Source organism: Lontra canadensis, unplaced genomic scaffold, assembly GCF_010015895.1.
Source record: "Lontra canadensis isolate GAN:19392208 unplaced genomic scaffold, GSC_riverotter_1.0 scaffold31, whole genome shotgun sequence".
Taxonomy (NCBI): domain Eukaryota; kingdom Metazoa; phylum Chordata; class Mammalia; order Carnivora; family Mustelidae; genus Lontra; species Lontra canadensis.
Genome location: NW_022631025.1, coordinates 17,066,926 through 17,090,149, shown reverse-complemented (window position 1 = coordinate 17,090,149; position 23,224 = coordinate 17,066,926). Strand labels below are relative to the sequence as shown.

The window sequence follows — 23,224 nt, the reverse complement described above, 5'->3', positions numbered from 1 at the left end:
AGAGAGGCAGGCAGAGGGAGAGGAGGACTCAGGCTCCCTGCTGAGCAGAGAGCCCAATGCAGGGCTTGATCTCAGGACCCTAGGATCATGACCTGAGCAAAAGGCAGAGGCTTAACCCACTGAGCCACCCAGGCCCCTGTATCCCTGCCCTTCAGGACAGTAAACTGTTATACTTAAAAAAAAATTTAGCAAAAACTCTTAGGTTTACACTTGGACAACTAACATAGGCGATACTCTCATAATCAAACGGGAATGGAATTTTGTTTTTTTATGCATGAGTGATAAAAAACATTGTATTCCTACTACGCAGTGATGGCCCCCGTTGCTATTGGTGACTATTATTCCACTTGAAAAGTGTGTGTATGTGTGCATGCATGTAAGCATAAAAATAATCCAGATTGTTTTTGCATGAAGATAACACACTTGGTGGTGTTAATTATGGAATAAACACTGCTCTAAGTGCATGTATTATTATCATTCCCATTTTCCTGAGGCAATGAGGTTCAAGGGTAGGCCCCAAGTGAGTGGCAGACCTAGAATTTGAGCCCAGGGAGCTCTCCTAACCTTTACTATACTCCCTTCTGGCAAGGTAGGTTTTATGTGTTACTTTCTCACTTACCATGCTAGGAACATCATTCTGTGTCAGTAAGTACGCATCTGCATTGACTTTTTTGGCTGTATGATAGTTGCTTTGGGTAACATCACCGTGACTGATTGATTTCATCTCCTACCACTGTATGCTTTTTTAGATTAATTTTTGGATATTATGTACAACATTGTAATCACTGTCCTATTACCTTTATCTTTGCTACCTGTCCCACAATTTCTTTAGGTTACATATTTATAATTTGAATCTCTGGATGACATAATACCACATTTTGAATGATGATGCAAGCTGTCCTGTCCATCACATGGCTGCACACAGGTGGTGCAGAAATGAATTGAAATTGTGTGCTTTCTGACATTCCTAATAGACGGACGAATAGCCCTTGTAATAGACAAAATACAGGATCTCGTGGTTTTAATTTGTACTCTTTTATTATAGTGAAGAAATATTTTTTCATATGCCTACTTTCATTTTCTTTTTGCAAATTGCCTTTTTATACTTTCCCTATTGATACCATCTCTTAAACATTGATTTGAAATAGCTCTGTACATGAAAAATTTGAATTCTGTTATGTTGGAGCAGATTTTCCTAGCTAGACCTTTGTTTTTTTCAACTTCTTTTTAATGGTGTGTTTTACATGTTGCTTATATTGAAATAATCTGAATTTCCCCAATGCAACTGAATTTCCCTATTCACCTTTACTTTCTTGAAGTATGTTGCTCATTGAGATTGTTTTGCACATACGTCTTAAATTCATCTGGGATTTATTTTGATGTACCATGCAGATGTGACTTTTTTTTCCAGATGGTTAAGATCTAGTCACAATACTATTTATTGATATGCCATTTATAAGAATGATGCATGTGGTGGCTGGCACACAGTTTGTAGGTAAACAAACCTTTCCTCACTTTCTCCCTGTCTCATGCATATTCTTAAGCAGAGGTACAGTGAAAAGGAGCCTTGCCCTTTCCAAGAGTTGGGTTGGAGGAGGAGAGACAAAGAACAAGACTAATAAATTGAGGTTTCACCCTTTCGTTAATAATTAACAGTTACGAATTTCCTCTGAATGATGTATGAGGATTGTTGGTGTCCGTAAAGCTAGTTGGGGATTTGGTAAGTCTTATGGGACATACTTTTCCAGCAGGTCATGTCACCACTAGGTAAATGGCAGTGGTCCTTTCTGGATTCTCATATTGACACAGTAGATGGCAACCTTTAGAAAACCCTGGCTTGAGTTACCCTTTGTTTTACCCATCAGCTGATACTACTGCATTCTCTTGTCGGGCAAGTTTTTCGTTGCTTGATGCTAGATAGAAAGTAGGTGAGAATCAGATTGTTCTAGGCATTTTAATTCTGGTGCTTAACAGGACTAATTAAATTTGGTTATAAAAACACAAAATGTCTGAGGCATATTAAAATGCAAAACTTAGGTAAAATGGTGGTGATTTTTAAATTAGCTCCTGTTTCTCTGAGTTATCAAAGCTAACCAGGGCTACACTGGTAGATGATTCTGAAGAGATTACCTCTGCTTACTGGAGGAACTGGATCTTTTGTAGCATTTGATTTCTTTATTATATCAGAACGTATGCTTGGTGAGGTGATGTTGGAATTCATAAAGGGACAGAAAGTAATTATTGTAAATAGTATACCATAAGGAAAAAGATCATTGTATTTATCAGCTGGTGAAACGTGTAACATCCCTCAGAGTATGGGACCAAGAAGACCTTGTCAGTTTCCAGCTCCAGATAGTGAAGTTCATCAACAAATGCTTTGTTTATGCCCCAGACCAAGGCTTTAAAATCCTCAAACTTCTCAGAGCATCTTTCCTGCCTTTATTTTCATGTCTAAAACTTTTTCTTAGATTTACTCATCTCTCAGTCTGCCAAGGCCTCTACCTTTTCCTCACTGTTCACCTTAATTCCCCACCAAAACAAACCAAGCCCCCCCAAAACAATAACAACAATAAATAATAATCCCCCAGAATATGAATATTATAGATTCTATTTTGTCTTAAAAGTTCTTGGAAATAATTGGCTGCCCATGTTGAAACTTTTTATATTAAGGCTGTATTGCAAATAATATCATTCTAAAACCACTACATATATTTTCCACCAGGTAAGCCAAGAAGAATGAAAATGACTTTCCTCTAAGAAAAACAAAGGACACACTACTAACCCCCCTTTTAAAAGATTGGTTCCCAAAGATCTAGTAGGAAAACAGTGCCTTTCATGTACTTTTCTCTCTATATTTCCTCCTGTGGGCTGAAACTGACCAGACTTCAGGAGCAGGGCGGGTTTCCATGTAAAGCGGGCTCAGCTTTAGTCCTTAGGCAGCTTCAGCATCTGATGGCCCGGTGACTTGAAGTCACGTGAAAGGATGGGTGGATGAGTGTATGTGTATGCCTAGACTCTTAGTGTTGTATCTGTTAGAGATGTACTTCATACGGGAAAGGGGCAGGATAAGGTAGACAGAGGATGAGTTTGTCAGCTGGTGGTCGACCAGATGTCACAATCACAATAAAGAATGTTAAAAGCCCTGCTTATCTGCAGGACAATGTTTTTATGATAAAAAATTAGTGGATAAATGAAAGATTATATCCTCCGAGAACCCAAGAAGATCCAGAATCTGAGAAAGGAGAAGGGAGAAGAAGGAAAAAAAAAACAGCTGGAGAATGTACATCAAATTGTGTGAGAGAGCATTAGCCAAGCATTCTTGGTTTGGGTTGTTGTTGGTTTGTGGGCAAGTCAGTTCTGCACAGAGTTGAATGAAAATACTTAGCTAATCTGCCAAAAAGGTTGACATTTTTTCCCGTAAGTCTATAATGGAGAAACAGGCATCCATATATGTTGGAATGGAGGCAGGGACAGCCAAAGACTGACCAGGTGGCTTCAAAATACTGTTTTCATCAGGAAAATCAGAGCTGAGTTTTCATTCCCATAGAGGATTTAAAGCAGGAATTAGCTCACAATGTCATGACCAGTAAGGGAAAATCTCAAGTCTGAGCTTGAGGCTTGCTGTAACTAATTTTCCAGTGTATGAGAGAAAATATGGAAATGACTGTTGTAATATGCACACTGTAGCCTATAACTAATCTCGTTTCTCCTGTGGACAACCTGACTTCAGTGAAATTCTGCAAAGGCCATCTCATTTCCATCTCCTATTAGATTCTGTTTGGATTTCAAAGTATAGATAATGGTTGGATCATAGGGGAATATATAAAGTGTGATTTAATGGCTACTTCAAAGATATTTTAGATGCGTTTTTCATTAGTACTGTCAAATTGATTTCACACTGCAGTGCCTAACTGGAATGTATTTTATAATCATGTGTTTGGAACCTAGATATGCTCTGCAGTTATGGTTATTTCAGAATGGATATTGATTTGAATGTGACCATGTGACACCATTCCCAATTTTCTTGTGTAATGGGGCTGGTCCAGAAATACTGGCTAACTCAGAAGAATCTTATTTAGCCAATAGTATCTACCATCCTTACATGCTTTTGAATTTTCTTCAGTTCATAGAAGCCCTGGTTGAAAACAAGTATTCTTTTAAATCAATCATTCTTTCAGCAAATAACTAAAAGTCCATTATTTCTCTAATGGGTAGATCTATATCAAAATAATACTGAGGCTGGAGAGTACATCCTATGTAAAAGTGAGAGATAAGAGAGTTTTGCCATTAATATTTACCTCTTTAACCCTGAGTGCCCATTGGACCACTTAACACTTGCTGGACCCAGGCAAGGGTACAAATGGAAGTTGGATGTCAAGCTGGCATCCCCTCACCACATACCACATACCACCCATACCGACAGTGCAGAAGGTTTGCATTGCTCTCATGCCAGCACATCCAACCTTTGTCCACACCCACTGAAAACATATGTCCCTTGGCTACCCTTCAAGACTAGGGATGTACATTCTAGTGGCATACTCATGGACAAGAGGCTGGATTGAGGAAGGGCCCACATAGGCCATGGAAGTGGGCCCAAGGCCAGTGGAATTCCAGGGTCTTAAGTGCCTGGAGAATGGCTCTGAAGCTGGGGAGAGAACATGGACTCTAAGTGGGCATGACCCCTTGGTCCTATGGCCTCAGTGTTCCATTGGGCAGCAAGGGATGGATGAGGTTCAGGACAAGGCCTTCTACATGTGGAAGCTTCTCTGTCTAGCTCTAAGGGTGGCACTCTGTCAAGCCTTGGAAGATGGGGATAATGGCAGGATGTTGTCTTGCTGGCCCTTTGGTTTTTAGCCAGCATGCATTTGAATGTCTGTTCTGTGCAGATTGTTAGGCTAGGTGCTGTGGGAGGATACAAAATACAAAGCTATTTTTAATCTCGTTGTGGGGGAGAAAAAGCTGGACTGAGAATAATTACAAAACAACTGAATAACAAGAAAAAATGGTTAGCCCCATAATTGCCAAGTGAGGGGATTTGGGGTGAAATGGAGTAAAGTGAAGGGTGTAGCTGGGGTGGGGAGGGCCATTTTCAGGACCATGGGTTCTAAGAGATAATGGACTTCAGGGCTGGCAAACTCTGGCTTCCAGGGCTCCAGCAGGTACAATAAATGTGTGATGGGACCTGGTATAAGACAGTGGGGACTAGGGATAGAATGTGGGAGAGTTTGTGTTCAGCTAGAAAATGTATGCCTTATCAAAAGACTTTGAAATAGAAAGTTAAAAAGTTGAATAATGGTTTGGCCAAATAAGGGGATCGGTCCACTGAATCTAACTTCTGGGGTTATTGCTAATGAAATTAAAGTGATGTTGCCACATTGATGCTGAATCTTAATTGCTCACCCGCATTTACTCCTAATAAAGTAAATTTAGTGAAGAAGGTTGTTTCACATAAAATACATAAAATACAAGTGTCAGCGCAAAACTGTGAGGAGAAAATTCTTGAGTATCCCAGCAACAGTCCAAATGGTAATTAAGACAAGTGGAAGCAATGAAAAGCCCTTTTCCCTTTCATCTTGGAAATATAAAAGGTTGACTATGTTTAGAAAATGTGGAGGAATCCCCTAATATCCTTTAAATTTCAGTAAAACTCTACCAATAATGATTATATCAAGTTTCTTGGGGTATTGAGTCTGTGATGACCTTTCTCAACCAGGTAGCTGAGTTGACCCTGAGTGCCCCCAATTCATGATGAATCTGGAATCTGTGAATGTGAGTTTATTTGGAAATACTGTCTTGGCAGATGCAATCAAGTCAAGATGTAGTCATACCAGATTAGGGTGGTCCCTGAATCCATTATGACTGGTGTCCTTATAAGATGAGTGAAATTTGGACACAGACACCCAGAGGACTGATGGCCAAGTGAAGATAATGGCGTAGATTGGAGTTAAGCTGCCACAGACCAAGAAGCATCAAGGGTTGTCAACAACCACCAGAAGCCAGGAGAGAAGCAGGGAAGAGATTTTCCCTCTGAAGCCTTTGTGAAAGAACAAATCTGTATAGTTCTAAGTCACCCAGTCTGTGGTACTTGGTTATAGCAACCTAGGAAATGAATACAGGCACTACTTCCCTAACGTCTCCATTATTAGAAATAGCACCAACATCCTGGTCTGAAAGGGTATGATTTTTGTTTCTAAATTTGTCCTGCAGACGCATTCAGTCTTCTAAACCATCTATATCCTCTTTCTCCTTCCAGGGTTAGCACCACATATCATAATAATTAACATTTGAAAGTTGTTTTCTAGAATTAAAGTGACTTTAATTCTTAGAACCAATGATGACAGAAATGGTATTATTCTCCCTCATTAACCGATGAACAAAACGAGGTTCAGACAGTTTAAGTAATTGGTCTAAGGTCACACAGTTGACTAGTACATTAAAAATTTAGAATTCCCAGGATACGTGGGTGGCTCAGTTGGTTGAGCATCCAACCCTTGATCTTGGCTTGGGTCCTGATCTCAGGGTTATGAGTTCAAGCCTTGCATTGGGCTCCATGCTTAAAAATATTCTTAAAAATAAATACATAAATAAAATAAATATAAATAAATAAAAATCTAGGATTTCAGGAAGATAGGACCTTTATTTCCAGGGAAAAATAAAATAACCCCAAATGAGCACCTGGTTATAGTTATTTTGCCATAGTGCCTCCTTCATCATTCCAAAATCAAGACCTCAAGAGCTTGTCTGTATCCTTGGGGTAAAATGAAAATAATCCCCAAATGATTCTTTATTCCTTCCCCTCACCTTAGAGTACTAAGCCTTGTTATTATCACAGCAAAGGCAACTTAGTGTTGATAGAACAGGAAAAGAAAGTAACAATTTCTTTCATATGTTTAAGTACAGCCTTGGAAGAGATATCAAATTGGCTTTTGGTAGAAAGCTTTTTTTTTCTTTTCCTCTATAAGTAAGTCACTGGAAACAGATATAACTAATAGAAAAAATGTATATAATTCATAGAGATAATCACTATCTCACATATGGATTTTGTTGAGTGGAAATGACCTCTTTTGCATCCATTTTCCCACTGTGTAACAAGACATCTAGTTGGTTAACATTGTTGACCTGATTTTATAGCAAAGGCCAAAAGTATATCCTTCCAATATGAGAAACAAGTTTGTTTTACTGGAAAGCTGGGTTTTCTTGTTGTTGCTATTAGAGTGGAGGTTTATGAAAAGGAAAAGCTGGTTGGTGACGGATTTTCTTACCTTGGGCTAAGTAGTGAAATAGAGTTGTAATGGCAGAGGGTGCTGTCTAGTGTCTCAGTATGACAGTTATGCTAAGGGTGATCGTATACTTCATTGTCCAAGCCAGGACACATTTGAGAATGAAAAAGGATGCTATGAATAATTACCTCAGGATGACAAGTATGACCTAGGGATGGGTCCTGGGTAACTAGAAGATATGGTCATTCTGGTCATTTTAATCCACCCTGGAAAGAGAAGTCTAGATAGTTTTAAAAACCTGTTTCCCGATGCAGAGCTTGATGAGTGGGGCTGGGGATTGTTATTAGTTATGAATCGTTAGATTGTCCCTTGGAAATTATATACATATTTAAGTAACTTTTTTGGGTATTAGTAAGACACACATTGAAAAATTATTACCTTAATGTTTGCTCTTAACCATTCGGGAGCTAATAGTTTTGGGGAAACTGAGGCTCAGAGGGATCTTGGCCTAAAGGAAAGGTAACCAAGGAGTTGGCTTCCCGGCTTGCATGGAGACATAGCTCTAGAACTAGTGCTGAGCCTACATACTGACAACGTGCTCAAATATAATGATCAAAATGACTCTAAGCACATCCTGAATTGGACTGTGATCTTCCTTGGGTCACAGTTGTGCACCAGAGAGGAAAAAAAATTTTTTTTCAGAGAATGAAGCAATAATAAAGATAGTTTGATGAGAACTTGGGAGTTGAGTGGGTACAAACTTGTTTGTTGATTTGGGGGTTGAGAGGAGAATTACAGCAGGATGGGGTGTTTCATGTATGTTGGGAGAGGTCCTTCTGAATTGAATGGTAGGAATGATTCCAAGACTGTGTGGTGATCAGATGAGGAATGTTAAGGAACAGGATACTAGAAAACTGCAAATATTCAGACCATTATTGAGTATCTACTCTATGGCAGATGTTGTCTGAGGTCCTGGGCTCCAAAGGTAGGAGAGTTCCTGATCTAAGGGAAATTACAGACTACTGAATACATGTAAACATACACATATTGTGATAAATGCAGCAGTAGTGGAAGGTAAACAGATAGTTATAACAGGAAGAAGAGTGAGCATTTCTACCTGGGAATTCTGGGGATTCATGGAAAAAGTGATGCTGGTGCAGCATGAGGAGGAGTTGGACATGGGAGCAGACCGCTGCGGGAGAGAGAGGAAGGAAGGCAAAATGACATGGCCTGAGTTATAAGTGGTTGATGATATTGGTGTGCCAATATACTGCTGTGATTTAACCCTTTTGTTCTTAGACCTTTCATAGGTAAATTCACATATTTTGATCACCATGGTGGGCTGAACACTACTGTATACTTTTTTGCATGTCTACTTAAGTCTGAGTAAAACTAATACCATATTTTGCCAGAATGGTGAGAAGGACTAAAAGAGAACAATTTTTTAACTTCTTTCATCCAACATAGTAGTAGTGTACTATACTTTTAAAGCCCTACAGTTTTGGAATTCTTGTGTTTTTTAATTTATTTTTTATTTACTCAAGGTTGTCTTTTGTAATTTCAGGTAACATAGAGCATTATATTAGATTCAGGTGTATAATACAGTAGTTCAACAGTTCCAAATAACAGCCTGTGCCCATCACAGCAGGTGCACTCCTGAATCCCCATCACTTATGTAACCCATCCCCCCCACACCCCTCTAGTAACCATCAGTTTGTTCACTATAATTTCGAGTCTGTTTCTTGCTTTGACTATTTCTCTTGCATTTTTCCCCTTTGCTTATTTGTTTTGTTTCTTAACTTCCACACGAGTGAAATCATAGGATGTTTGTCTTTCTGACTTATTTCACTTAGCATTATACTCTCTAGCTCCGTCCATGTTGTTGCAAATGGCAAGATTTCATTCATTTTTATAGCTAAGTAATATTCCATTATGTGTATATGTATATATACAAAATGTATACATGCATACACATCTTTATCCATTCACCAATCAATGGACACTGGGCTGCTTCCATATCTTGGCTTTTGCAAATAATGCTGCTATAGTTTTCATTCTTAACGTGACCCTACATGTAACTGCACTTTCATTTAAATAACAATTTATTTTCATTTAAATGTATCTTTGGGCTGGGAGGGGATGGAAAGAAGAGTGGATCAGGGAGTTGCTGGTGTTTTAGCAAGATGCTTTAGTGTTTCAAAATGGTTACCTTGTCTCCTTGCCTGCTCTTAGTAGGGCTCAAGGATTTTAAATCCATTCTCTTTTAAGAGCTGCTTTATTTCTTCTAAGTAATTTTTGTCTTCGCTGTGCTCCTTCCCCTCTTTCTCAGTATGCGCAAAAGTTTGACTTTAGACGATGGTGACTTGTGCAAGAACAAGTTTTCACTTGAGTCTCAAGGTAGTGTTAGCTGTTTGAGTGTTCAGTCATTCCTCATAGACAAATAGTATATGATTTCACTCACAAGTGGAATTTAAGAAACCAAACATATGAACTTGCAGTAGGGGAAGAAAGGCAAACCAGAAAACAGATTGTTAATCATGGAGAACAGATTGATGATACTCCTAGTGGGACGGTGGTTTCACTGGGTGATGGGGATTCGGGAGTGCACTTGTGATGGGCACTGGGTATTGTTGTTGTCGTTTTTTTTTTTTTTTTTTTTAAGATCTTATTTATTTATTTAACAGAGAAAGACACAGTGAGAAAGGGAACACAAGCAGGAGGAGTGGGAGAGGGAGAAGCAGGCTTCTCGCCCAGCAGAGAACCTGATGCAAGATCTCAATCCCAGGACTCTGAGATCATGACCTAAGCCCAAGGTAGACGTTTAACTGACTGAGCCTCCTAGGCACCCCGGGCACTGGATATTGTATAGAAGAACCAGGGGCACATGGATGGCTCAGTCAATTATGCCTCTGACTCTTGATCTCAGGTCAAGTCTTGATCTCAGTGTGGTGAGTCCAAACCCTGCATTGGGTTACACCCTGGGCATGGAGCCTACTGTAAAAAAAAAAAAAAAAAAAAAAAAAGTGTCTAATCACTAAATTCTACACAGGAAACTAACACTACACTGTATGTTAATTAATTGGAATGGAAATAAAAACTTGAAAAAGGAAAAAAGTTGAGAGGCCAAAGTCTTTCAAAAGTTGAGAGGCCAAAGTCTTATCTGTGCCCTGGTGTTATGACTTCTTGGTGAATGTTTCTGTAAGAAGAGGGGAAAATGTTACTTTTCAGGAGGAGTGGTGAACAGTAGAAGACTCTAAAACTATTTATGAAGTTGCTTACAATTTGTCTTTTTGGAAAGGAAACCAATGATGAGTCAGAATCATAGAGCAGAAAGCGATCTCGTGACCCTCCTTTCCAAGTGAGATGAGTTGTACTTCTAATGAAATTGCTAATATTTTACCTGTCAGCCATAGAGTTTATTTGAATAGTTTTCCATTTTTAGAGAAAAATAATTGGTGTTTAGGGCCTTTGCCAAAAGAGAATTTTGTCACTAATGAGCATTTGATTCTTAAGCTTCTGTATACTGTTACTTCTGTAAACTGTTACTTTTCTGGATTCTGTGTAATGTGTCACATTTGACCTGTTGCCACAGAATGAATGAAATTGTGTAAGTCTTTATGGAAGGGTCAGTAATAATGTTTGTAAGTAATGAAAACCTCTGAATCATGGGACTACCTACAAGAGATCAATGACATGTAATCAGTGACAACTGTTTCCTGACATAAAGCAGTTAATACCAAGGCAAACAAATTTTATCACATTTTTAAAGAATACCATTTCTTAAAAAAGATTTTATTTATTTATTTGGCAGACAGCAAGAGGGTATTCAGGCTGGGGAAGTGGGAGAGGGAGAAGCAGGCTTTCCGATGAGCAGAGAGCCCGATGTGGGGCTCGATCCCAGGACCCTGGAATCATGACCTGAACCGAAGGCAGATGCTTTTTCTTTTTTTCCAGTGTTCCAAAATTCATTGTTTATGCTCCACACCGAGTGCTCCATGCAATATGTGCTCTCCTTAATACCCACCACCAGGCTCACCCAACTCACCACCCTCTCCCCTCCAAAATCCTGTTTGTTTCTTAGAGTCCACAGTCTCTCATGGTTCGTCTCCCCCTCCGATTTCCCCCATCTCAATTCTCCCCTCCATCTCCTCATGTCCTCCATTTTATTCCTTATGCTCCACAAGTAAGTGAAACCTTATGATAATTGACTCTCTGCTTGACTTACTTCACTCAGCATAATCTCTTCCAGTCCCGTCCATGTTGATACAAAAGTTGGGTATTCATACTTTTTGATGGAGGCATGATATTCCTTTGTATATATGGGCCATATCTTCTTTATCCATTCGTCTGTTGAAGGGCATCTTGGCTCTTTCCACAGTTTGGTGACTGTGGCCATTGCTGCTATGAACATTGGGGTACATATGGCCCTTCTTTTCACTACATCTATATCTTCGGGGTAAATACTCAGTGCAATTGCAGGGTCATAGGGAAGCTCTATTTTTAACTTTTTGAGGAATCCTCACACTGTTTTCCAAAGTGGCTGCAACAACTTGCATTCCCACCAGCAGTGTAAGAGGGTTCCCCTTTCTCCACATCCTCTCCAGCACACGTTGTTTACTGTCTTGTTGATTTTGGCCGTTCTGACTGGTGTAAGGTGGTATCTCAATGTGGTTTTGATTTGAACTTCCCTGATGGCTAATGATGATGAACATTTTTTCATGTGTCTGTTAGCCATTTGTATGTCAAAGGCAGACGCTTAATGACTAAGCCACCCAGGCGCCCAGAATACCACATTTAGAACAAATTAGAGAAATTTGGTCGTGTAGGTAAATAACTCAATTTAGAGTAAAAATTAGCCTTGTCCCATTTCCTTGAACTTTGAAATATACTTATGACAACTGTGAGAAGTACATGGTTTTTAAAAATCAGAAAAACAATTACTCAGAAATTCTTTGTGCTTAACATTGTTAGCATGACTTTTGGCTTTGCCTTGATATAAGAACTCAGAAGTCATGTTTGAACTTAAATATCTTCTTCAACAAAATGAGGATCAAAGATGATGGAAAATGGCACGAATTGCCATTGGAATTGTTAGGAATCCTGCTCTTCTTGTTGAGTCAATAAAGATGATTTTGCAGGTTAATGTGAAACAGAAAGACTATAAAATACAAGGCATCTTTGAATTCCCCCATTGTTTCATTGTCACTTTTTTAAATCTCAAATTATTTACTGAACCTCCTCACTTAATTTCTTTCAGCTTCCCCTTTTTGTTTCAAAAGCCCTGTATTCCCCTCTTCTGTTGAGAGAGCGGCCATGAACCCTGTCTTTAGTTGTTTCCAGTTCTCTATTCGTGGAACATTGCTACTTCTCCTTTTATGGTGAAAACTAGCACCTCCTCTGTTTGCAAGCACAGAAGCTGGAGAAGGTGACATGGTTGTGATGGTGACATGGGGGCTGGGCAGAAGGAGACAGGATTGACTTGAATAAGTGCATCTTTATGGCACGCTAAAAGTGTTTTCCCTCTAGAAATTGAAAAACAAAGCTCCCCGTGGGGGATATTTTATTTATGCAGAAATTAAATTGCAGTTTGGTATAAAAACCCACCAAGTAAATCAAATAGGATATAAAATCTTGAGCATTCCTGTCCCAGGTAGATTGTGTTAGTGGATGGCGCCTTCGAAAAAGCCCTGGGAAAGTGCTTTCTAAAGTGTTTGTGGCCTAGGTGTGTTAAAATTCCTGGAGTTGTGGTTAAAGTGGATATTCCTAGGTTCTTGCAACAAGTCAGAGATCAGGGTATCCTCGTGGTCTGATTCTGGTGAGCACTCAGTTCAAGCTTCCAGACTTCCCCTTATGTCCTCACATGGTGGAAGGGGTGAGGGAGCTCTCTGGGGTCTCTCTGATTAAGGCATGAATCCCATTCATGAGGGCTTTATCCTCATGACCTAATCACCTCCCAAAGGCCCCTTTAAGACCATCACCATGGGCATTAGGTTTTCAACAGATGAATTTTGGTGGAACACAAACATTCATTCCAATGTCACAGTGAGAAATCCTTTGGAATGTTCCCCAATGTCAGCCAGATGTGGTCATCCATCGGTATCTTGAGAACAACAAGCACCAGGGCTGTAACTCTCACAGGTGCAGAAACTCCTACTATGTGGGGTGGCTGCTTCCCAAGGTCAGCTGTGAGTTATAGGAGCCAGAAAGCCCCAAGTTGAGACACTCTCCCTGGGCAGCCCTCCTTGCTGCTCCTGCCTAACAATTTTATGTAAAGAATTTTTTAACTCATCTATCCCACTACCAGAAAACCATGCTATAGAACCTCAGCCTCCCTGCCTGGCTGGCCCCGGGTCCCTGGTATCCTCACCAGGAAGGGCAAGCTGCAGGGCACCTGCTCCTTTTGGGGGGGAGGGGGGGCTTTGTCTACTCAACAGACCCATCCAGGTCCTGAACCTTCTCTTAGCCAGACAAACCTACTTCCTATTGCTTTTTGAAAATCATGATCATCCTGTTTGTCTTAGTCAACAGATAACCCTTCACAAATATGGGTTCCTTAGGTTCCTACTGCGTGCTGTGTTTAAGACTCCAGAGATAGCAGAGAAATAAGGGCAGTAAGGCCCTACAGAGCCCACCTGCCCATCACCTCTGTAGGTCCACACCCTCGTCTGCCCGTAGGTCTCAGACCATTTATACCAACCTCCAGAATTGTGTCTCCATTCAAATGTTTTGATTTCTATTTTGTTCTGTTTTTATCTTCTGTAAAGCTGAGCTAAAAAACAATGGCTTCTCACAGATGATTTCAGAAAACATCCCAGAATATTGGAGACGGCTCTGCCCATCTAAGAAGGCTTTATCAGCTCCTTGCTTTGGCTCCTGGGGAGGCTGTCTTTACAAAAGATTGTAGGTGAACTCCAGGACAATTGGCTTACTGTTCAGATGTCCTTGGTCTTCACTTGCAAAGGATTTATTTTGCTTTGGCCTCTGTTCCCTCTTGGCTCCTAAAAAGCAACTTTTTTTTCTTTTCCCCATGAGCTTTTCTGTATTTAAAAATTAAGCTGAAAGTTGAGTCTCACATTGCTTACTCAAATCTCAGAGTTTAGAATTTAGTGCTGAGGCATTTTGTTGGCCCCTTTTCAGTAACATGAGTTTTAACCCTCGGGTGTTTTGCGGGGAGGGGTGGGGGTTGTTTTTGTTTTTGTATTTGGATGAGGTTCATGGGTAGGATTCTAGAAGTCTCTAGAGGAAAAAGAGGGGGAGTTTCCTTTAAGTAAAACAAATTTCATATAAAGAAGATAATAATTGGTGTGTATCATTTACCAAAATGTGATACCTGGATCACGGCTAGGCAGGATGTTTTTAGTTGGAATATTGCTGTAGGCTTATTTTGTTATAATACTTTTAATTAGATTAATCATGGCAAATGGCACTGGTTTTTCACTTACAATATTCATGTTTCCTTTCATAACAAACTTATTTGAGTAAAAATTTCTTCTAAATAATAAAAAATCATATAGGTGGTATATGAGTATGGGTAAAAAAAAAATCACAAGATGGATATGCAGATGATGGGCTTTTGGGAGATTGTGATGAAGTAAATGCCAGCGGCAGGGGTCTTGTAGGATAGCCTGCAGCCCCGCAAGGTCGAAGGTACATATAGCCTCACCCACAGAAAGCAAAAAGCCTATAGGGGTGAGTTTTAACTTGAAATAGAACATAAATTATATGAAATAGAATGAACGCATATGGTGTGTGCCAAGCGTGCTACAGTAGCAAGCTATGTCTGTTCAGTTTAACCACTCTGAGTGGCTATTCTGGGAAAGGAAATAACTCCTATTTAAGGGGCTGGGGAAAGGCAGAGAGCGCAGGCAGAGCTTAACAGTGAGAGACTCAGGGGAGTATGTGAGCCTTACTTGAGGCGCAGTTTGAGCCAGAGAACAAGAGAATGGGTCCTGGAACCTCTGGGGGGATTCTGTTACTGGCCACAGGGCCTTACTGAGACGTAATCCGCTGATTTCATTACAGAGGACACTTGTAGTAGGATGATGGCGACCTCAAACATAATGCAAGTTTAAAAGTACTTATAACCATGGTTGGTTGTTTTTGGTTTTTTTTTTCCTTCCAAATATGAAAACAAGTAAAAACTAAATAGGGAAAAGAGCCATTTCCTTTATTAATATTTGGAACAGAATCTAGAAGTGGAATTAGTTTTATTCCTTTACCCACCTGGTGTTTTAACAGCATTGGGTCCAGAAGTGAAAGTCCTTCCAGTCCGTGGTCTCCTCCGCTCCCCCCACCTCTGCCCCTCTTCCACTCTCCCTTGTCACTTCCCATTGAATCCCTTGGTAGCCCGACACCAAAGTTCACCTTCCAACTGAAGGCTTTCCCCCTCCCTATAAAATAAAAAGCTGCACTCAGGGTGAGGGCTCCCGTTGTCCTCACTATCTGCTGTAGCATGGTGATTTTGTGGGGGAACCCCAGAGAAAGTCCTCATAAAGACACAAGAAACAAAGCTTCAGACCCAAAACCTAAAACATGATTAAATGGGAGGTAAAAGCTAAGTCACCTAATCCTCCGGTCACCAGTAATTTTCATTCTAAAAATCATATCCTTTAGATCGTTTACTTGAACAGAACGAACAGGTGCACTCCGTGTATAAGTGTTGAGTTTCTGCTGAGAACAAATGAGGAAAGTCAGCTCAGATCCTTGGCTTGAGTTTCTTGGTTCCTTGGTTCTTGGTTCCTCTGGTTGGTCCCAGTCCCAGCTGTCACAGAGACCCCCCACCTCTCTCCCCTCTGTGGCCCTCATCTGCTGCTGGAAACATCTCACTTAGAGCAGAGCTCTGAAGGATTCGAGATAAAGCCCCGAGTGTTGCAGTGTCAGTACCAGACCAAGACTGTGCTTGTGCTTAAAACGATATGAAGGTGGGACTTGACCATTTATTTGGAGAAACGCTCAGTGTAAAACTAGCATATGGTGTTATCATGGGAAAGACACATACCAACACAGACCTGAATTTAGACCCAAGACCCAACACTTCCAAGCTGAACGACCTTGGGCAAAGATTAAATAAACGATGTAACTCTCTAATTTTCATTTTCCCTTTTGGACAAAGAAGGTTCTAGCTGGGTTGGGTTGTGGCTTACGTGAGAGGCTGTGGACCTGCCACCCTGAGACTCTGTTCTCTGGACCTCAGCTGCCAGTGGAACATGTCTTTCAGCCTCTCTTTTTGCCTTTAACCTGGCCTTTCTTGCTTCATGTTTGGTTTCTTATTTTCCAAATAACCGCAATATAGAACTGAAGAATATTTTTTAAAATCCTGGTATTTAAAAATACTGGTATTTATCACATAAGTTTATATCTTTTTAAAATGAACATTTAAAATCATTTTTAACATTTTCTTTTTGAAATGTTCCCTGTCCAAAAGGAAAAATCAATGACTTTTAAAAACTGTTTCTATGTTTGAGACTGGTGATGGGGTTGGCTTTAAGCTCTTGTAGGTGAATGTCTTTTATAACTAAAAAGGTTCTCTACCTTGGTAGAACTTTGGGCTGAGTCTTGAGTCATCTTTCTGGTCTCAGGGCCAAAATCACAGCTTGTCTTGAGATAGTTACATAATCTCTCCTTTGGCGTCAGCTTCATGGTGTCTGAAAATGCAGAAGGATTAGTATTTGCTTGGGATAAGGGAGCACTGGACCATGGGTCAACCCTGCTGGCATGGAAGAGAAGAATGCATGGCAGCGTTATAGACAAAAGGAGATTCAGGGACCCCAGGATCCTGTAAGAGCAGAGATGTAATGTAATCTGGGACTTGGGCCCAAGTTTAGCCAGTATACAGTCCCCATAGGTCCTCACGTTATTGTATGTGATTTGGGTAGCCAAGAGCTGTCATGAAATGGTAGCTTCAGGGGCATCTGACGTCACTGCAGTCCTCTAGACAATTCATATTTTGTATTTATGTGATTGACCATGATACAAGACCTCTAAAAGAAACTGGTTTCTCACATTTCGCCATCCGTTGACAGGCAGCTAACTATGTCGCAGGCAATATTCATGGTACCCAAATGTGTGACTCTCAAGCTTTACCCTTGCTGGACTCAGCAGTGAGAGATCTGCGAACAAGAAATTATGGGATGGCACCGGGGTGCCCCATGCGCTTAGAGAGCTCTAAGGAGCCTGGCCTGACTGTTGAGGGGATGGAAGGGAAAACAGTTCCTTCAGGGGAGGTGATGCTTTTGGTGAACCTGAAGGCTGAGGCATCAGCAGCCTGTCTTCTAGCCCCAAGTTCTCCATTGGCCCCAACCTCACCTTGTTTGCTGACTCACAGCCAGTTCCCCCATCTCTGACGTAGGAAGACAGCACCCACCTTTTCTGCCTCTGGAGGTGAAGTGAGGTAGCATTGAGGCTGCTTGTGAGAACATTCACTTATCGGAAGGTTCTTCCTTGAGCCTGGCAGCGTGTGTTTGCAAGATGGCGGCTATGCTGGGGCTTGGGTTCAGTGTGTGGCTGTGAACCTCACAGTTGTCTTCCCTAGACCAGTAGAGCTGAGTTGTATTGGTCATGACCCTGACTTTTTTTCCCTGACAAGAGTCTGTCATTAGTCTGATCAAATAAAGCCCTGTCTTTCTCTTGCTAATGGTATGCTTTTGCAGAGACCACTTAACCAATTAGAGCCCAAAGTTTCCTTTTTCTTTTTCTTTCATTTTTTCTTCCTTTCTTTCTCTCCTTTTCTCTCTCCTCTCCTTCTTTCTCCCTCCCTCCCTTCCTTCCTTCCTTCCTTCCTTCCTTTTTTTAGCTCCAGAGGTAGAATTTAGTGATTGATCAGTTGCATATAACACCCAGTGTCATTACATCAAGTGTCCTCCTTAATGTCCATCACCCAGTTAGCCCTTCCCACCCACCTACCTCCCTTCTGGCAGCCTTCAGTTTGTTTCCTAGAGTTAGACATCTTTTAAGGTTTGCTTCCCTCTCAATTTTCATCTTATTTTATTTTTCCTTCCCTTCCCCTGTGTTCATCTGTTTTGTTTCTTAAATTCCACATAAAAGTGAAATCATATGGTATTTGTCTTTCTCTTATTTCACTTAGCATAATACCTTCTAGTTCCATCCACATCATTGCAAATGGCAAGATTTCATTCTTTTTGATGGCTGAGTAATATTCCTGTGTGTGTGTGTGTGTGTGTGTGTGTGTGTGTGTATCACATCTTCTTTATCCATTCATCTGTCGATGGAAATCAACCTGGTGAGCCCCAGGTTTGTTTGTTTGTTTGTTTGTTTGTTTTTATCTGTAAAACAAAGGTGACAGTACAAACCTCGCAGGCTGGTTGCGAGAAGATAAGACTTCGTTTGTATAAAATAGCAGCCACACAGTGACTACCCAAATAGTTGCTAATATTGGGAAAGAGGAGTAACCCAGAAAGGGTCACAGAGAATCAGGGTAAGCCTCCTGCTTGGCCACTTTTTGTGGAGGTTCCTGCTGTGGTTGAAGTCATGCCACTCACAGAGCTCAGGTTGAGAGAGGATAACCTACCCTGTGGCCCATACCTGTAGTATCCAGGTAATTGAGATTGGGTATATTCTTAATTACTATTATATACTCAAAAAATACTGCTATATTACTCAGGTCATTAAGAGGAAGGAAATCTAGCCACATGCAACATCTTGAACAAACCTTGAGGACATTATGCTAAGTGAAATAAGCCGGACACGAAAAGACAGATACTGATATGACCCTGCTTTTATGAGGTATCTAAAGTAGTCACATGCATAGAGAGAGAAAGTAGAATGGTGGTCTCCAGGAGCTGGAGCAGGGAGTCAGGGGGAGTTGTTTAATGCATGTGCAAGAGGAAGAATTCTGGAGATTATACAATGTATAATCTCTATAATGTACTAACACTTAGGATCTGAACACTTAAAAATGATGAAGATGGTAAATCATATGTCTATTTTACCACAATTTAAAGTAATTTAAAAGTTTATTAAGCATGTGCCCATTGTCAGACATTATCCTGGCACAAGGGGAGACAGTGTGAGTAAAAACAAACATGGCCGCCCTCTCCCGTTATGGAGCTCGGGGGCTGGCAGGGAAGATGTGTGTCAAGTGGAGAATGATTTTAATGGGCAAAAGTGCAGCCAGGACATGTCCTACAACTGGTACCATGAGAACTTCCAGTTGGGGAACCTGACTTCATGAGGGAGGCCAGGCCAAGAGCCAAGGTGAGCGGGACAAAGGAAGACCATTCCAGGAACATGCAGAGCATGAGCCAAAGCGGTGAGAAGGGAAGCTCTGCAAGAAGCCAGTGTGCCAGAAAGCAGAGGATGGAAGGAAGCCCATGTGAGAGGAGGCCGGTGAAGACAGAGGGGGCAGACCGCACAGCTATGGTGGCCATAGTGAGGAGGTTTGTCTTTCTTCCTGAGCAGGCTGGGAGGGTATCTGTTGAGGTTTCTGAGTGAGGTTGGGAAGATAGAAAAGCAGGTTTGTGTTTTGAAAGGGTTAATCTAAAAGAACATTTTTCTTGTAAGGAAAATTCTTATCAAACACAAACAGGTGTATCTCAACTATCCATGGGGAGAAATTGAGCAAGTCTCCTAAGCGCTTCTCAGGGCTCTTGTGATAGGCCCTATATCCTGATGTTCGCAAGGCCCCTGTAGAGTCCACACAGAGACCCACATCCTATAAGTCCAGATGGTTACAGATTATAATCAAGTTAACGAACTGCTATCAATATGTTCTATCGTCTTACCATGATGAACATGTCTTCATAACTAAAATGTCAAAAAAGATGTGTACAACTATGGTTTTTATGTGACTTAGGGTTAGCAAAGTAGCAGAGATTATTGAATTTATCTATCATGGCACTGTCTGGGTATTCTGTGGGGTCAATGAGATATGGGTGAATAGTAAAGATTTTTTAATTAACCATTTTCTTTTTTAAAGATTTTGTTTATTTGCCAGAGAGAGGGAGAGAGCAAGCAAGTACACACAAGCAGGCAGAGAGGCAGGCAGAGGCAGCGAGAGAAGCAGGTTCCCTGCCGAGCAAGGAGCCCGATGTGGGACTCGATCCCAGGACCCTGGGATCATGACCTGAGCCGAAGGCAGCAGCTTAACCCACTGAGCCACCCAGGCGTCCCTAATTAACCATTTTTTATTCCACAATTTTTTGCTGCCCTTATAGAAAAATCAACAAGTATATTTTAATTAAGATATTCATGTAAGTTGTGTTTTTTTTTTTTTTTACAGAAATACTGAGACAACTTTTTGGCAATAGCTTTGTTAAATATATTGGCTATTGTACAACTCATCTATTCAAAGCTAGAATTTATCTCAGATCATTTTAGTTGTGAGTTAGGTTCTCATTAATTTCAATCTGGAATTGGCCCCTGCTTGGGGCACACCAACCTGAATTGTTACAAAATCCTTAAAGCAATATTGAGATTCGAAAATGGACCCCAAATAGAACATAACTTGTGGTTGTGAGTTTGCAGGAGGAGCGAGAAAGCAAACATGGTAATGGGATCTCGTACAATAAATTTTCTTTTTTTTATTGAGATATAATTGACATGTAACATTATATTCATTTTTTTTTAAGATTTTATTTATTTATCTGACAGAAATCACAGGTAGGCAGAGAGGCAGGCAGATAGAGAGGAAGGGAAGCAGGCTCCCTGCTGGGCAGAGAGCCCAATGTGGGGCTCGATCCCAGGACCGTGGGATCATGACCCGAGCCGAAGGCAGAGGATTTAACCCACTGAGCCACCCAGGCGCCCCACATTATATTCATTTTAGGTACAATAAATTATCACAGAAAATGTTAGAAAATACTTCAGTTGCATCATATCAATCTCTTTCATTAAACTACAACTCTCATTGTCTTTTCATGTAATAGCTTGGTCTGATACTAACATGAAGTCCTGGCATCATATTTCACACATCATATCTGGACATCCCTACCAATTTAGAGTAGTAGGAATGGTTTGATGCGTAAACTGTTCCTCAGGTGCCATGTGCAGGGATTGTGACTTTGGAGTTGCTCCTGAACTACAAAGTGAAATGAGAGAAGGAACAAGAATACAGACAGTTGGCAAAACTGGGGATGGTGATTGACTGTGCCAAGGATCACTTGTGTTCATGTATCCAAAAGACAGGAATGAGCAGGTGAATCAGACTTCTGTCCTCTTGCTCAAATGCTCCCTGAGCTCTGAGGCAGCCTCCATCACCGCCATTGCTGTACTGGCAGTGATGAAACCCTCAAACATTTGGACATAGTTGCCTATGGTCAGAAGGAGCTCAGGACAAGGGATGTGGGGAAGCAGTTCCCTGGGGCTAAGATGGTGTTAGTTACAAGAGATGATGGTTAGAATTACTCCAAGGCACAGAGACACTCATGTACCTGTAGTAAATTGTGTGTGTGTGTGTGTGTGTGCATGTGTGTGTGTTAGAGTAAGAGAGGGAGAGTGAGAGATACATCAGGCCTTCTAAAGCACAGAGTAGAAGATAGGGACCCCTCTGCCTGGTGTCTAGGATACTACTACTATACTACTGGCAGGCCCTTTCCAAGTTCATGTTCACCCAATCAACCTATTCTTCATAATATAGACCAACATGGCCAGGAGGGTCTTTCTTTTTCAGCGTGCTCCTTTCAAAGACCACTGACTGTGTTTTCCCCCTTGTGTTGTCTTACCAGGAACTGGTGAAAGTGGCAAAAGCACCTTTATCAAGCAAATGAGAATCATCCATGGGTCCGGTTATAGCGATGAAGATAGAAAGGGGTTCACGAAGCTGGTTTACCAAAACATATTCACTGCCATGCAAGCCATGATCCGAGCCATGGACACTCTGAGGATACAGTATGTATGTGAGCAGAACAAGGTAAAGTGCCTCAGGGGCATTGGCCCTGCTTGCGGGTGCATGCTTTCCTCCTCTAGATAGCATGTGGCTGTGGACGGAAGGATGGTCAGGGTGCTTTGGTCAGAAACCTAGAACCCCATGGAGCTCCAGCTCCAGAAAAGTGTGGTAAACTTCAACTCTATGGTCTGTCTTCTGCTGGAGTTCCATCATGAGGGTATTGTGGTGGTCCCTAGCGCACTGACTTCCAGAAACGCATCCATTTAGATTCCTTTTTTTCAGGTACTGAGAGAAGGAAGACATATACATTTACTCGTACAGCTAAGATACCCCGTGAATTTCTCCATTGGCGCAGTGGAGATCTTGGGCTTTTCCAGAATGCCCAGTCTTAGGAAATAGTGTTGTAAATGCCCTGCACACCACTCAGAGCTGTCGGTGGGGTTTTCTTTCTTTATTTTTGGAGCTAAATGATGGTGTAGAAGCGTGATGCTTATGTCTCAACTGGCACCAGACTCTCATAAAGTACTAGTATCAAGCTGGTATTTACTTTGCTATCACTACTGGTTATTTAAAATACAGTTATGTTTCAGGGGCACCTGCATGGCTCAGTAGGTTAAGAGTCTGCCTTTGGCTCAGGACATGATCTTGGGGTCCTGGGATCAAGTCCTGCATTGGGCTCTCTGCTCAGCGGGGAGTCTGCTTTTCCCTTTCCCTCTGCCCCACCCCCGTCACCTTGTGTTCTCTCTCTTGCTTGCTCTCTCTCAAGTAAATAAATAAAATCTTTAAAAAAAATACAATTTGGTTTCAAAACATAAGAAAATAATGAAATGAGAATGTGGGAGGAGGAGGCAAATGGAAGGCAAATCCATTGGAAAATACTAAGTTCATTTAAAATCTAGACCAGGAATAGTTTGTTTTGTTTTTAATTTTTTCTTTTATTTTTAATATTTTATTAACATACAATATTATTAGCCCCAGGGGTACAGGTCTGTGAATCTCCAGGTTTACACACTTCACAGCACTCACCAAAGCACATACCCTCCCCAATGTCCATAACCCAGCCACCCTCTCCCTACCCGCCTCCCCCCAGCAACCCTCAGTTTGTTTTGTGAGATTAAGAGTCTCTTACGGCTTGTCTCCCTCCCGATCCCATCTTGTTTCA

The 23,224-nt window shown here is 41.1% G+C and overlaps 1 protein-coding gene across 1 annotated transcript in view; it reads left to right on the top strand.

The window, feature by feature from the left end:
- The window catches only part of LOC116873077 (guanine nucleotide-binding protein subunit alpha-14-like), a 106,414-nt gene extending 84,268 nt beyond the window's left edge, over positions 1 to 22,146 (top strand). The window contains exon 2 of the mRNA XM_032866724.1: positions 21,902 to 22,146. Coding sequence (XP_032722615.1) covers positions 21,902 to 22,146 — 245 coding nt within the window. The remainder of the gene's footprint in view (positions 1 to 21,901) is intronic.
- Positions 22,147 to 23,224: the final 1,078 nt, after the last annotated feature.